The 16,654-nt window shown below is 45.3% G+C and overlaps 1 protein-coding gene across 1 annotated transcript in view; it reads left to right on the top strand.

Moving 5' to 3' along the window:
* Positions 1-6,552: 6,552 nt before the first annotated feature.
* gpc1a (glypican 1a) overlaps positions 6,553-16,654 on the top strand; it is a 50,246-nt gene continuing 40,144 nt past the window's right edge. The window contains exon 1 of the mRNA XM_046332916.1: positions 6,553-7,279. Within this exon, the coding sequence (XP_046188872.1) occupies positions 7,123-7,279 (157 nt within the window). The 5' untranslated portion in view covers positions 6,553-7,122. The remainder of the gene's footprint in view (positions 7,280-16,654) is intronic.

The raw sequence follows: 16,654 nt of genomic DNA, 5'->3' as shown, positions 1-16,654 counted from the left end.
TAGAGTCAATGCACGGGGCGCGCTTCTTCACAAAATTGGATCTCAGGAGTGCTTTCAATCTGGTGCGTATCCAGGACGGGGACGAGTGGAAGGCGGCATTTAGTACCACCTCTGGGCACTAAGAGTACCTCGTCACGCCGTATGGGTTGATGAATGGTCCATCAGTCTTCTAGGGCACGGGCAGGGTGTAGTGGTGTATATCGACGGCATTCTGATATACTCCGCTACACGCGCCAAGCATGTATCCCTGGTGCGCAGGGTGCTTGGTCGACTTTTGGAGCATGACCTGTACATCAAGGCTGAAAAATGTCTGTTCTTCCAACAGTCCGTCTCCTTCCTAGGGTACCACATTTCCACTTCAGGGGTGGAGATGGAGAGTGACCGCATTTCAGCCGTGCGTAATTGGCCGACTCCCACCACGGTAAAGGTAGTGCAGCGATTTCTAGGGTTTGCAAACTACTACCAGAGTTTTATCTGGGGCTTTGGCCAGGTAGCGGCTCCCATACGTCACTGCTGAAGGGGGGACCGGTGCGACTGCAGTGGTTGGCTGAGGTGGACAGGGCTTTTGGTCACCTGAAGGCTCTGTTTGCCTCGGCTTCCGTGCTGGCTCATCTCATCTTTGGCGTTCATAGTGGAGGTGGACACGTCCGAGGCTGGGATAGGAGCCGTGCTCTCTCAGCGCTCGGGTACGCCACCAATGCTCCGCCCATGTGTTTTCTTTTCAAAGAAGCTCAGCCCGGCGGAGAGAAACTATGATGTGGGGGACCGGGAGCTAATGGCTGTCGTCAAGGCTCTGAAGGCGTGGAGACATGGGCTTGAGGGGGATAAACACCCTTTTCACATCTGGACTGACCACCGCAATCTGGAGTACATCCGGGTGGCGAGGAGACTGAACCCTCGCCAGGCAAGGTGGGCCGTGTTCTTTACCCGTTTTGTTTTCACCCTGTCCTACAGACCAGGTTTCCAGAACGCTAAGGCAGATGCACTGTCCCGGATGTATGACACAGTGGAGCGGTCCATGGATCAAACTCACATACTTCCGGCCTCTTGCCTGGTGGCACGGGTGGTGTGGGAGCTGGACGAGGACATCGAGCGGGCATTCAGTACAGAGCCCACTCCTCCCCAGTGTCCAGCTGGGCGTCTGTACGTTCCGACTGCTGTCCGCAACCATTTGATCTATTGGGCGTTGTCTTAGTGGGAAGTACTGGTGGTCCACCTTGGCCAAGGAAGTGAGGGTTTATGTTTCCTCCTGCCCAGAGGTAAGTTACAGCCCTTACCCATTCCACAACGGCCGTGGTTGCACCTATCAGTGGATTTCCTCACGGATCTTCCTCCCTCACTGGGTAACACCATGATCCTGGTTGTTGTGGATCGGTTCTCTAAGTCCTGCCGCCTTCCTTTGCCCGGTCTCCCTACGGCCCTACAGACTTCAGAGGCCATGTTTACACACATCTTCCGGCACTACAGGGTGCCTGAGGATATAGTGTCTGATCGAGGTCCTCAGTTCACGTCAAGGCTCTGGAGGGCGTTCATGGAATGTCTGGGGGTCTCGGTCAGCCTTACCTTGGGTTTTCACCCCGAGAGTAACGGACAGGTGGAGAGAGTAAACCAGGATGTGGGTAGGTTTCTGCGCTCTTATTGCCAGGACCGGCCGGGGGAGTGGGCGGTGTTCATCCCCTGGGAAGACATGGCCCAAAACTTGCTCTGCCATTAACCTCTCTCCCTTCCAATGCGTACTGGGGTATCAGCCGGTTCTGGCACCTAGGCATCAGAGCCAGATCGAGGCTCCTGCGGTGGACGAATGGTTTAAGCACTCGGAGGAGACCTGGGACGCCGCTCATGTGCACCTGCAACGGCCGTGAGGCATCAGAAGGCGAGCACCGATCGCTACCGCAGTGAGGCCCCGGTGTTCCGATCAGTTCTGGCTCTCGAACCGAAGCCTGCCCCTCTGCCTGCCCCTCTGCCTGCCCTGCCGGAAGCTGGGCCCATGGTTTGTGGGGCCATTCAAAGTCCTGAGGAGACTGAATGAGGTTTGCTACAGGTTACAGCTTCCCCCAGATTACTGTATTAACCCCTCGTTCCATGTGTCTCTCCTCAGGCCAGTGGTGGCTGGTCCGCTCCAGGAGTCTGAGGTGCGGGAGGTTCCTCCGCCTCCTCTGGTCATCGAGGGGGCCCTGGTGTATGCTCTTTTAGCCATACTGGACTTGAGGCGTCGGGCATGGGGCCTTCAGTACCTCGTGGAGTGGGAGGGGTACGGTCCGGAGGAGAGATGCTGGGTGCCGGTGGAGGACGTTTTGGACCCTTCGTTGCTGCAGGAGTTCCACCGTCTTCATCCGGATCGCCCTGAGCCTCGTCCTCCGGGTCGTTCCCGAGGTCGGTGTCAACGTGCTGGTACTGTCATGACTTCCGCCGAAGTCGGTCCCGCTCCTTTGTTCGGGCGGCATTCGGCGGTCGACGTGACCGGCCTTCTAGCCATCGCCGATCCACTTTTCATTTTCCATTTGTTTTACGCACCTGGTTTCAATGCCCCAATTACATGTTCATTATTTAACCCTTTGTTTTCCCCATGGTTTTTGTGTGTGTTTGTTTTATGTATTTCAGTCCTATTTGTGTGGGCTTGGTATTACTACATGTATTTGGTAATTTTGAGTAAAGTTACTTTTATTACTCATCTCTGCTGTCCTGCGCCTGACTCCTCTGCACCTGCTACACCCTGGCCATTACAATCGGTGCTCATCGGCCATTGGACATAAACACTACACAATAAGTAGGAAATCGCAATTTCAACAATGAGTGATTTGGAAGGAATCAGTGACAGTGAATAACTGCAAGCATGGCAAACAAATCACTAGCCTGCAATTCAGTGGAGTGGCTATGTGGTTCCGAATCTGACCACACTCTCTTCCAAGTTTAAAATGATAAACATTCAACATTGGCAATGCTGTCAATGAAGCATGATTTGTGCCGCACTCAAAACAACTGTTAACTCGGAACTGCGAAAACTTGATTCAGTGAGTTCAAGACAACTGGGAAGTCGGAAATAAATGAGCTCTGACTGGGAAAATACGTTTTGAACGGTCATCCAACTCAAAATTGTAAATCCAGCCTCTTTCTAGAGCTACAACCTGAAGATCAATGATGTCATCATGATTCAACCTTTTCAGAGTTCCCAGTTGTTTTGAAAGCACCATAAGATCCAAAGAATGCCAGACTTTGATGACAAAAGTTTCCCACAAAGGACCGCCGTGCCACCTTCCTGTTCAAATGAGCACAGCACAACAAAGTGAGTCCAAAAAATGTATTGTATGCTGCTGCATAAATGATGTAATATGCCAGGGAGATATGTATACTGTTGCTAAGAAAGTAATACTAAGTATGTTGTGTAGTAAGATGTTGCTAGCCCATGTGCCTCACCCTAATAATTTGGTCTATTTACCCCTCTTAATTTTGCCTACTGTTCTGACTTGGTGGTGCACATATAGCCTATAACCTGTTTTAGAGAAATGTAATCATAAAATATTGTAAGAGCTTTCATTGTCTGCTCATATGTCCCCTTTATTTATCCTACGGTTCTGACTTGGTGTACAGGGAGAACAGTATAAGAATGACTAATGTTCTGAATTGTGTCGTTGTACATTTCAAAAGTGCTAAACAAATAGTTATATTGACTACGTTTGTCCTAGCTCGCTCATTAATGTCTTAATCAAAATTACAGATTGTCTCTTATCTGCATGTCATTCCCTTATGCCATAGTTTATACATCTCAATTGTCATTAGAAACCACATTTGTTTATAAAGGCAGTAAATTAAGCTGAATGAACTGTTTCGCTGACAAGACAAGGCTCCGGTGAAAACCAGGTGTAGCAGTGGTAAGGTGTTGGGACTGCTGTTGGGACAGCTTTATGTAGGCCCTAACGGTTTGTGGGCACCGTTTGTCACCGTTATAGTGCAATTAATGTATTGTTTAGTGTTGTGTAGTGGCTTTGCCGGCATGCATCCCACTTATTTTATTTTTTCCCACCAAGATTTACATGCTAAAATCGCCACTGGTAGAGTGGCACTGTATTGTTTTCAGGTTAGAGTAGATTCTTACATTCTCACCATTCAGCTCCAAACCAATCAGTCATGACTCCTGTCATTAGCCTACCTCAACAGTCCTCCCTAGCACGTCATGATCTTGTCTTGACAAATAAATGCAATCAAATGGGATAGCAGACTATTTATTATGGATAGCTCTGGATTATCATCTGTAATATGTTGTGAATAGTCTATAATTATTTTGTTTCTGCATTGACATGCAAACAGTCCTTGGCAACAAACTTTTTATTGAACATGACGTGTGAGATGTGCATGAGTTAGATTAGAATATTGGTCAACCACAGAACCAGCTTGATGGAATAGAACACCATGTACAGCAGAATGTGGGAAATGAGTCTTAGTTTGCTTTTGGCTCAAAAGGTGCTTGTTAAATGTGGCAATGCACTTAACCACTACGACTTTCAGTATGAGTAGTACTATCATCTTGTGGCGAAGGATCTGTTTTCTCATGAGACATTTTTTTAAATAAAAGCTGAGAAAAGAGAAAAACACTCCTACGCACATCAAAACCACAGCAGCAAGTCCCTTTAAAGGCAACATTTGGTGTTATTTAGCATAAAATAATACATCCATGCATGTGAAATATGCTCTGTGAATGGACTATTCTCCTCCATTAAGCAAACAAATGTGACTATAGGGCTGATCAGCCACTGATGCGTCTCAGTCAGAGAGAGAGAGAGAGACAAACAAACCCCACCAAATCATGAAAAAACATAAAGATAATTACTTGACACATTGGAAAGAATTAACAAAAAAACAGAGCAAACGAGAATGCTATTTGGCCCTAAACAGAGAGTACACAGTGGCAGAATACCTTACCACTGTGACTGACCCAAACTTAAGGAAAGCTTTGACTATGTACAGACTATGTGCTATTGAGAAAGGCCGCAGTAGTCAGACATGGCTCTCAAGAGAAGACAGGCTATGTGCTCACTGCCCACAAAGTGAGGTGGAAATTGAGCTGCACTTCCTAACCTCCTGCCCAATGACCATATTAGAGAGACATATTTCCCTCAGATTACACAGATCCACAAAGAATTCGAAAACAAATCCAATTTGGATAAACTCCCATATCTACTGGGTGAAATTCCACAGTGTGCCATCACAGCAGCAATATTTGTGACCTGTTGCCGCAAGAAAAGGGCAACCAGTGAAGAACAAACACCATTGTAAATACAACCCATATTTATGCGTATTTATTTTCCCTTATGTACCCTTAACCATTTGTACATCGTTGCAACACGGTATATATATAATATCACATTTGTAATGTCTATTGCTTTGAAACTTCTGTATGTGTAAAGTTTACTGTTAATTTTTATTGTTTATTTCACTTTTGTATATTATCTACCTCACTTGCTTTGGCAATGTTAACACATGTTTCACATGCCAATAAAGCCCCTTGAATTGAAAAAAAAAATGAATTGAGAGAGAGAACTATTCCAAGAGCCTAAACAGACAGAAATCAGTGCCTTGACCCTTCTATCTAACTGTCTCGCTTTGTAGGCCTACATAGGCCTGAGTTTCACACTTCTACCACACAACACATGCATACAAAACACACATACACACACACATTAAACACATACACACACTCACACAAAGGGCCATGTCTCAACCCACAACACCATGTTAATCCAGTACAGATCCTGGGAGGCTACACTGTTACTGTTATTAACAGGGATTACAGTGTGGTTAGTGAGAGACTACATTTGTCCCCTGTACATGTAATTACACTGTCACCTCACACATGCCAGTGGCCTTTCTACAGCTTAGTGGCTGGTCAGACCTCCCATCCACTGTGATGGGTAAAACTCCCCTCTCTCAGGCTTCTGTAGGCTACATTTGTGTCCTGCAAAGAATCAGATTGGAAATGAGTGTATACAGTACAGTAGGCCTATGTCAGTAGGAATATGTGTAGAGAATGAATGAAGATGCTTCGTTCAAGGCTTATGAGTCTTGTCCAGTGGAGGCAACTGAGGGGAGGAAGGCTCAAAATAACACAGCAAATGGAATGGCATCAAACACATGGAAACCATGTGTTTGATTGATCACTTATTACCACTCCAGCCATTACCACGAGCCTGTCCTCCCCAATTAAGGTGCCCTCATTCTCCTGTGGTCTTTTCCATAGAGATCCTATGGTCTTGTCATTGTGTCTTGTGAGCATCTGTGCATAAAATATTGATTACGAACAGCACTCATACAGGTGAACACAGAGTATTGTCCTATTGTTATCCCACCCAGTAGCCAATATGTGGATTTCAAGAGCCAATAGTAAAGGCATTTGAGCTTATCTCCATAACGCGAAATCTCCAGAAAATGTTATAGAATGATACACGTCTTTCACCAAAAATAAGTAGGATGGTATTGGCTATTGTATAAAGATTGCTGCGATGTCTAATATAAAAGGGCTGCACTTGCAGGTAGAGGCGCACTGGCCTGCAGGTTGTGTCATCCTCTGTTCTCTGCGGGGCAGGACCTAAACAGCTGCTCCGCAGTAAAACCAGCCCGGGTATCCCAGCGCGTCTCCAATCCTACAGGCTGTGCTACGTGCTCAGCTCACAACACTCGGCTTTTCTCTCTGACACGTCTCCGTTATTTGTAAAGGAGTTCACCTGATCCATGTAATTCAATTTAATCCAATATTATTGTGAATATTCACAGACAAAAGCAGAGCCTTTATTTTCTACGTTTTATTGTTGGATTTGGATTACACGTGTTACACTAATTAATTTGATATTTATTTGTGAGCGGTTCTGTCTTAGTAGACTCACCACTGCGAGGACAGGCTGATCTTGACAGTCACAGCGTGCACCAGAATCGCACGTCGTCACAGGACTCCGGGGAGAGCTGACAGATTGCTCAGCTGGTGTTTGCAGCTGTATCCTCGGCGCCAAAGCGAGATACACTGCCAAGGAAGGCTTTATCTACCGGTTGGATGCCATACGAGGCTTTGTAGGTCTTCTTTTAATTGCCTCGACTCGTTCTCTTGGATCTACACCTTGCTGTTTGGTTGTCAGTATGGATTTCCTACCGGCTCTTCTATTCTTTTTTCTATCCGCTGTCCCGTTGTCGGCGGACAATGCGAACAGTAAAGCCCGGAGCTGTTTGGATGTCCGACAGTTCTACAGCGGGAAAGGCTTCACCCTCAACGGGGTGCCACAGACAGAGATATCTGGTAAGTAACGGTGCATTTTGTAGCCATACTGTTACCCTTTTCACGCAACTAGTTAATTAAATAATTGTATACAATTTAGTATAATTTTTTGCTTCCGGTGTGAACGTTAAATTATGAGCACAAGACACGATTGAGGGCAATAAGGTAGTGAGCGGTCAGCTAATATAGGCTACTGTATCTACCTCCACAAGTACACTCCATGTGCAGCTATAGCCCCGAAGTTGCACACTTCCGCTGAAAAGAGCTTTTCAAAGTGCTCTGTTGTCTTCACATAGGGTTGGGCCTGGCATCAATATAATACTTTTAGATGTGGTACACAAAAATAATTCAACCAAAAAAAACATCAGCATCATCATCCATTATAATTTTGTAGGCCTACTTGAGAGTGCATCACTTGTTTTCAGTCACTTGGATAAAAGAAAGCATGGTATAACCAAGAGGCAAAGTGTGGTAGAACTTATATTTCAGGGTCAACATTCAGTACAGTATTTTTGAACTAATAACCTTTTGTATGGTAATTAGATTTAACTGCCACTCAAATGTCCCGCCTGTTCGTTTAATAGCTCAGACACACCAGTAGGATTGTCAAACATTTGTCTGCTGACAGTAGGTCCTACTTAGTAACTCTGAACAGTGTCAGCAGTCAATATGTTTTATGTTCACACAGCAAAGACCATGAAAGTCTTGGCACTCAGCCTTCTTAAAATACTCCAAACCAGAAGGTGGCAGTAGCGTTGTTTGACAACGCATGTCCATGTGTGTTGCTGAAGGTCTAGATTCCAAGCTAGCTGTCACGTTCGTTGTATGGAAGAGACCAAGGCGCAGCGTGAGATGAATAAATCTTCTTATTTAATGAAACAAAGAACACTCAAACAAACTTACAAAACAACAAAACGAATATATATATATATATATATAAAAAGTGCAGACATAGGCAACTAACACATAGACAATCACCCACAAATTATCCAAGGAATATGGCTGCCTAAATATGGTTCCCAATCAGAGACAACGATAAACAGCTGCCTCTAATTGAGAACCAATCTAGGCAACCATAGACAAACAAAACACCTAGACTAGTAGACAACCCCATAAACATACAAAAACCCTAGACAGGACAAAACACAACAAACCACCCCTTGTCACACCCTGACCTAACCAAAATAATGAAGAAAACAAAGAATACTAAGGTCAGGACGTGACAGTACCACCCCCCCCCCCCCCCCCAAAGGTGTGGACTCCCGGCCGCACACCTAAGCCTATATGGGAGGGTCTGGGTGGGCATAACTCCGAGGTGGTGGTTCTGGTGAGTGACGTGGACCAGTTCTGACTCGGCCCACTTACGTAATGTCTCTGGAGCGGGAACCCTCACTACCTACCCCGGACTAGAGGAAGCCACTGGACTGATGGTCAAGTCTGGAGTGACTGGTACCTCTGGACAGGCAGGAGACTCTGGTGACGCCGGACAGGCGGGAGACTCTGGACAGGCGCCAGACAGGCAGGAGACTCTGGACAGGCGCCAGACAGGCGGGAGACTCTGGACAGGCGCCGGATAGGCGGGAGACTCTGGACAGGCGCCGGATAGGCGGGAGACTCTGGACAGGCGCCGGATAGGCGGGAGACTCTGGACAGGCGCCGGATAGGCGGGAGACTCTGGACAGGCGCCGGATAGGCGGGAGACTCTGGACAGGCGCCGGATAGGCGGGAGACTCTGGACAGGCGCCGGATAGGCGGGAGACTCTGGACAGGCGCCGGATAGGCGGGAGACTCTGGACATGCGCCGGACTGGCGGGAGACTCTGGACTGGCGGGAGACTGGCGGCGCCGGGCAGGCGGGAGACTCTGGACAGGCGGGAGACTCTGGACAGGCGGGAGACTCTGGACAGGCGGGAGAATCTGGACAGGCGGGAGAATCTGGACATGCGGCGGACAAGTGGGACACTCTGGACAAATAGCCTTTACACTGCCTGGAGGTGTGTTTTGGGTCATTGTCCTGTTGGAAAACAAATGATAGTCCCACTAAGCGCAAACCAGACCATCAAATCAAATCAAATCAAATGTGTATATATATAGCCCTTCGTACATCAGCTGATATCTCAAAGTGCTGTACAGAAACCCAGCCTAAAACCCCAAACAGCAAGCAATGCAGGTGTAGAAGCACGGTGGCTATGAAAAACTCCCTAGAAAGGCCAAAACCTAGGAAGAAACCAAGAGAGGAACCAGGCTATGTGGGGTGGCTAGTCCTCTTCTGAGTGTGCTGGGTGGAGATTATAACAGAACGTGGCCAAGATGTTCATAAATGACGAGCATGGTCCAATAATAATAAGGCAGAACAGTTGAAACTGGAGCAGCAGCACGGCCAGGTGGACTGGGGACAGCAAGGAGTCATCATGTCAGGTAGTCCTGAGGCATGGTCCTAGGGCTCAGGTCCTCCGAGAGAGAAAGAAAGAGAGAATTAGAGAGAGCACACTTAAATTCACACAGGACACCGAATAGGACAGGAGAAGTACTCCAGATATAACACACTGACCCTAGCCCCCCAACACATAAACTACTGCAGCATAAATACTGGAGGCTGAGACAGAAGCGGTCAGGAGACACTGTGGCCCCATCCGAGGACACCCCCGGACAGGGCCAAACAGGAAGGATATAACCCCACCCACTTTGCCAAAGCACAGCCCCCACACCACTAGAGGGATATCTTCAACCACCAACCTACCATCCTGAGACAAGGCTGAGTATAGCCCACAAAGACCTCCGACACGGCACAACCCAAGGGGGGCCAACCCAGACAGGATGATCACATCAGTCCACTCAGGTGACGCAACCCTCCCAGGGACGGTATGAGAGAGCCCCAGTAAGCCAGTGACTCAGCCCCTGTAATAGGGTTAGAGGCAGAGAATCCCAGTGGAAAGAGGGGAACCGGCCAGGCAGAGACAGCAAGGGTGGTTCGTTGCTCCAAAGCCTTTCCGTTCACCTTCCCACTCCTGGGCCAGACTACAATCAATCATATGACCCACTGAAGAGATGAGTCTTCAGTAAAGACTTAAAGGTTGAGACCGAGTTTGCATCTCTGACATGGGTAGGCAGACCGTTCCATAAAAATGGAGCTCTATTGGAGAAAGCCCTGCCTCCAGCTGTTTGCTTAGAAATTCTAGGGACAATTAGGAGGCCTGCGTCTTGTGACCGTAGCATACGTGTAGGTATGTATGGCAGGACCAAATCAGAGAGATAGGTAGGAGCAAGCCCATGTAATGCTTTGTAGGTTAGCAGTAAAACCTTGACATCAGCCCTTGCTTTGACAGGAAGCCAGTGTAGGGAGGCTAGCACTGGAGTAATATGATCTATTTTTTGGGTTCTAGTCAGGATTCTAGCAGCCATATTTAGCACTAACTGAAGTTTATTTAGTGCTTTATCCGGGTAGCCGGAAAGTAGAGCATTGCAGTAGTCTAACCTAGAAGTGACAAAAGCATGGATGAATTTTTCTGCATCATTTTTGGACAGAAAGTTTCTGATTTTTGCAATGTTACGAAGATGGAAAAAAGCTGTCCTTGAAATGGTCTTGCTATGTTCTTCAAAAGAGAGATCAGGGTCCAGAGTAACGCCAAGGTCCTTCTCAGTTTTATTTGAGACAACTGTACAACCATTAAGATTAATTGTCAGATTCAACAGAAGATCTCTTTGTTTCTTGGGACCTAAAACAAGCATCTCTGTTTTGTCCGAGTTTAAATGTAGAAAGTTTGCAGCCATCCACTTCCTTATGTCTGAAACACATGCTTCTAGTGAGGGCAATTTTGGGGCTTCATCATGTTTCATTGAAATGTACAGCTGTGTGTCATCCGCATAGCAGTGAAAGTTAACATGATGTTTTCGAGTGACATCCCCAAGAGGTAAAATATATAGCGAAAACAATAGTGGTCCTAAAACGGAACCTTGAGGAACACCGAAATTTACAGTTGATTTGTCAGAGGACACACCATTCACAGACAGACTTTCCGACAGATAAGATCTAAACCAGGCCAGAACTTGTCCGTGTAGACCAATTTGGGTTTCCAATCTCTCCAAAAGAATGTGGTGATCGATGGAATCAAAAGCAGCACTAAGGTCTAGGAGCACGAGGACAGGACAGATGCAGTGCCTCTGTCTGATGCCATTAAAAGGTAATTTACCACCTTCACAAGTGCAGTCTCAGTGCTATGATGGGGTCTAAAACCAGACTGAAGCATTTCGTATACATTGTTTGTCTTCAGGAAGGCAGTGAGTTGCTGTGCAACAGCTTTTTTTGAGAGAGAGGAATGGAAGATTCGATATAGGCCGATAGTTTTTTATATTTTCTGGGTCAAGGTTTGGCTTTTTCAAGATGGCTTTTTTTCAGATGGGTTGGTGGTTCGCTTGCAGAATGCTGTGGTAAATAAACTGACAGTGTCACCAGCAAAGCATCTCCACACCATCACACCTCCTCCTCCATGCTTCACGGTGGGAACCACACATGCGGAGATCATCCTCGAACAGTGAAGAAAGTCCTTGATGATACTAGCCAGATGACCCCAGCTAGATAACTACCTCGCAAGATTACAAAGAAAAAATTAATTCACTCTCCATAAACTCACACTGCCAGTGCCAGCCCATAGCCAAATGTTTAGCTAGCTAACATTAGCATATTCACTAGCTAGCTAAGCACTGCACTAACTCAGCAGCTAACATATTTTTTAATTTTTAATTTGACCTTTATTTAACTAGGCAAGTCAGTTAAGAACAAATTCTTATTTTCAATGACGGCCTAGGAACAGTGGGTTAACTGCCTGTTCAGGGGCAGAATGACAGATTTGTACCTTGTCAGCTCGGGGATTTGAACTTGCAACCTTTCAGTTACTAGTCCAACACTCTAACCACTAGGCTACCCTGCCACCCATAGGCAGATGTTTAATTGGAACTAGGGGTGCGTTCATAAATTCAATCTGGAGTGCCAGAGTGTGCCCTCTGGGCGTTCTTAAATTCAGAGCGTTGTAAAATTGTCCATTTGTAAATTCAGAGCGTTTCTCTCTCGAAGGGCTCAGAGCGCACACTGGACACTCTGGCCAGAATAAGGGTTGATCCGAGTGTTCTGGCTTCACAACGGCAGTCAAGCACCCATGCTAACTGGCGAACGTTGGCTAGCTTACTAGCTACTTCCAGACACAAATGTGAGAACACCACACTCTGACCATTTTACTCGCCCTAGCAGAGCTGGTTAGGCTGTTTTTTTTGTTATCCAGAGCATTGGTGACTTGCTGTTGGCAACAATTTAAATTTAGGTCAAATTAATTTGCAGACATTTACTGACACCGGCCATATTCAACGGGTGTTGAGTGTTCGAAAGTTCGTCAGTTATTCTGAGCTCTGCCAGACGAGAGTGCTCTGAAATCGGAGTAGATAACCAGAGTGAATTTTACGAACGCGCCCTAGCTAATCCATTATGATGTAATTATGTCAATACTAGCTACAGTGGTTAGCTAGTTTGGAGGAAGTATTTAGTGTTGTGTGCATTGCATCTGTGCACTAGCTAACTACCATCCAATAGCCCACATTCCATATGATGGGTGTCAGGTAGCCTAGTGGTTAGAGCGTTGTTCCAATAACCAAAAGGTTTCTGGATGGAATCCCCGAGCTGTCAAGGTAAAAATCTGTCGTTCTGCCCCTGAACAAGGCAGTTAACCCACTGTTCCCCGGTAGGCCGTCATTGTAAATAAGAATTTGTTCTTAACTGACTTGCCTAGTTAAATAAAATATGAATCGGGACTGGCTCACCTGTGGATGTATGTAGAAAATACCCAATTTAAAAAATATATTTTTGTTGGCTCCTCACGTGGGGTTTCGTGCTCTCTGATTGGCTCAAAGTCAAGTTGTCAGCCACTGACAAGCATTGTGATTCTACTAGTAGAAACGATAGGCTCGTCACTACCGGGTCGGCATGCAGCAGGTACAGCTTTTGTTCTAACAAGAGAAGGAATGGCATCCCACTGTCATGAGTACCTTTCGGCAGTCTATCGGCTGAGATTCAATGTGTTTCATGTTTAACCTTTGGACTTCTCTCCCTAATGCTACTCTCCATTAGACAAGGCCTCCCTCTAAACTGTCTTATCTGAACGTTAGTCCATCAGAAAAAATGGTGTCATCACATAATCATATTGACTGTGTTCTGGTGTGATGTCATGGCTTGATGAGCATAACCAAACTTTCCTTTAAAATATATAGTGATTTATATGGATAACTGAGAAATACAGACACGCACGCATATACACACAGCAATATTCAAAATTACTGTGAGTAGACAGTTAATATTCCAGGATGAATGATCAAAACAGCGATGCAGATGAAGAGGCATTAACAGAACAGTGTAGGAGGTGGGCTGCCAGTCTTCACATCCAGCATCACGCAAAGCAACATGTTTTATCACAGTGATTAGTAGGCAATGTCAGCCTCTGAAGCAGTCACCCTTTATATTAGACACTTTGTTGTGCCATCCTCCATAACTAATAACTCATACACGCACATGCATAACCACGCACGTACACATACATGTAGCACACACTCACGCATGTACACACCTTTGCAATTATTGCAGTTGCAATAGGTTTCCGAGTCTCCTGTTGGCTGTGTATTATGTACACAGAGCTAAGAGGGTAGTAGAGGGGAAATTGCCAATGAGCTCTGCAGGGAATTTGAAGGTCACTTCATTCAGTCTGAATGGCATTTTGAAAGCAAGGGGAAAACATTGAATATGCCCAGTGTGGTCCTGTGTAGCTCAGTTGGTAGAGCATGGCGCTTGTAACGCCAGGGTAGTGGGTTCGATCCCCGGGACCACCCATACGTAGAATGTATGCACACATGACTGTAAGTCGCTTTGGATAAAAGCGTCTGCTAAATGGCATATATTATTATTATTATTATATTATTATTCAGGGTCTGTCATCTTTTATTTATCTGCAAAACAAAGTAGCGACCGCAGCTCAGGAATGGATATAGATTGTCGTTTTTCATGACGTCCAGGAGATGCGATTCGTTATATCTGCCATTAAATGCTCCCATTCTCCCTTTAACACCACATCAGCATCATGCCCTGGGGCTTCAATATCATTCAGTTGAGGCCCAGATTGAAACATTAAATCGTTTTACACCTTCCCTGTATGTGACAGTGGACTAGACAAAAAGCAAATATGTTCTGTAGATACTGATCTATGTTTTGGAAAAATGTAAATTAAGTTTGCTGTGTGTACTTTTGCCTTATCTATGTATTTAGTCTTACTAACATCTGAGATGATTGTAGCAACACCCCATAAACAGACAATAATCCCTCATTGTTCACTGTTGCCCTTAACAAAGAAAGGTTTTTATTTCCTCCATTCAGGTGGAATCTATATGAGTGTGTGTGTGTAGGTCTGGCAGAATTACCGTGTAACCGACGGTTATGGATAAAGACCATCATAACAAACAAAAAATGGTGGAACCAACAGCTGACTGAAGACAGGACAGACGGGCATTTGTGTGGTTGGGGCTGTTTCGGCCTTAACATGACTCTTAACAACTTGATGAAACTTTAGCCCTGTTTCCATTGGCACTTCGAAGTCAACCCAGGTTGGGCTGGCTCAAATTGAGTTTCCACTGCCTCCAGAAATTAGACACGATGTCATGTTGCTAGGTGGCCAATATGTGACTGCAACTGGCTTCGCTAATGTTGCTAACTAGCAAGATATTGAATAATGTATTTCATCCTCACCACGCAGTAACTAACGTTACCAATACTCCTTTAAGTGCCAGCCAGACTCAAGAGCCATATATGTAGCTTGCTGACGTTGGCTAGCCAGCTAAAGGGTTAGCATAACAGATTAGCTAGCTGAATCCCTACCTTGCTTGCTATAGTAGGTAGCTAGCTAACCAAGCAAACCAGACAACAGGTTGGATATTATGTAGCTAGCTAACTTTAAATACTACCTGGCCAGCTAAAATTTCCGCTAGCTAGCTTGTTTCATCTCCGATTTGCTAGCTAAATTAGGTAGCTAGCATTTGAGGGCTGACTGTTTTCATAAAAGTTGATTATGTAGTGCAAATATTTATGAAGGATTCAGCTATGGTGATAATTCGTGTCATGTCGGACTATGCACGCTAACAGCAACAAGCCCAGATGAGCGAGCTAAATGTTTTATTTACAAAAAATATTATTTAAAAAACGAGCTAATCGTTGTGTCTGCAGTGATTAGCTTGGTGGTTAAAAAGAGCCCCAGGACAACAGCACAATTAGACCCAACCAAACCATGAGAAAATAAAAAGATAATTACTTAACACATTGGAAAGAATTAACAAAAAAACAGAGCAAACTAGAATGCTATTTGGCCCTACACAGAGAGTACACAGCGGCAGAATACCTGACCACTGTGACTGACCCAAAATTAAGGAAAGCTTTGACTATGTACAGACTCAGTGAGCATAGCCTTGCTATTGAGAAAGGCCGCCGTAGGCAGACATGGCTCTCAAGAGAAGACAGGCTATGTGCTCACTGCCCACAAAATGAGGTGGAAACTGAGCTGCACTTCCTAACCTCCTGCCCAATGTATGACCATATTAGAGAGACATATTTCCCCCAGATCACACAGATCCACAAAGAATTCGAAAACATATCCAATTTTGAAAAACTCCCATATCTACTGGGTGAAATTCCACAGTGTGCCATCACAGCAGCAAGATTTGTGACCTGTTGCCACGAGAAAAGGGCAACCAGTGAAGAACAAACACCATTGTAAATACAACCCATATTTATGCTTATTTATTTTATCTTGTGTCCTTTAACTATTTGTACATTGTATATATATATATATAATATGACATTTGTAATGTCTTTACTGTTTTGAAACTGTTGTATGTGTAATGTTTACTGTTAATTTTTTGTTGTTTTTCACTTTATATATTCACTTTGTATGTTGTCTACCTCACTTGCTTTGGCAATGTTAACACATGTTTCCCATGCCAATAAAGCCCTTGAATTGAATATATAGTAATGGCGTCACCAGCCCGAATTGTAATCGAGCTGGCACCTGCTGTTTAACACGGAACCCAAACCGGCTGCGCGTGTGTGCGATCGTGCATACATTTATTTTGTCCCCCCCCCCCCCCTCACGACACACAGGTTAAAATATCAAAACAAACTCTGAACCAGTGACATTCATTTGGGAACATGTCGAAAAGCATTAAACATGTGTGGCAATTTAGCCAGTTAGCTTGCGCTTGCTAGCTAACGTTAATTTGTCCTATTTAAAATGGCCAACCGAATCGTTTCTAGTCATCTCTCCTCCTTCCAGGCTTTTTAATCGTTTAACTTATATGTTGATCGCATCTAAACTTT

Source organism: Oncorhynchus gorbuscha, unplaced genomic scaffold, assembly GCF_021184085.1.
Source record: "Oncorhynchus gorbuscha isolate QuinsamMale2020 ecotype Even-year unplaced genomic scaffold, OgorEven_v1.0 Un_scaffold_3:::fragment_2:::debris, whole genome shotgun sequence".
Classification (NCBI taxonomy): Eukaryota; Metazoa; Chordata; class Actinopteri; order Salmoniformes; family Salmonidae; genus Oncorhynchus; species Oncorhynchus gorbuscha.
Note: the sequence above shows the minus strand (reverse complement) of the source record. Positions and strands in the feature narration are given on the sequence as shown.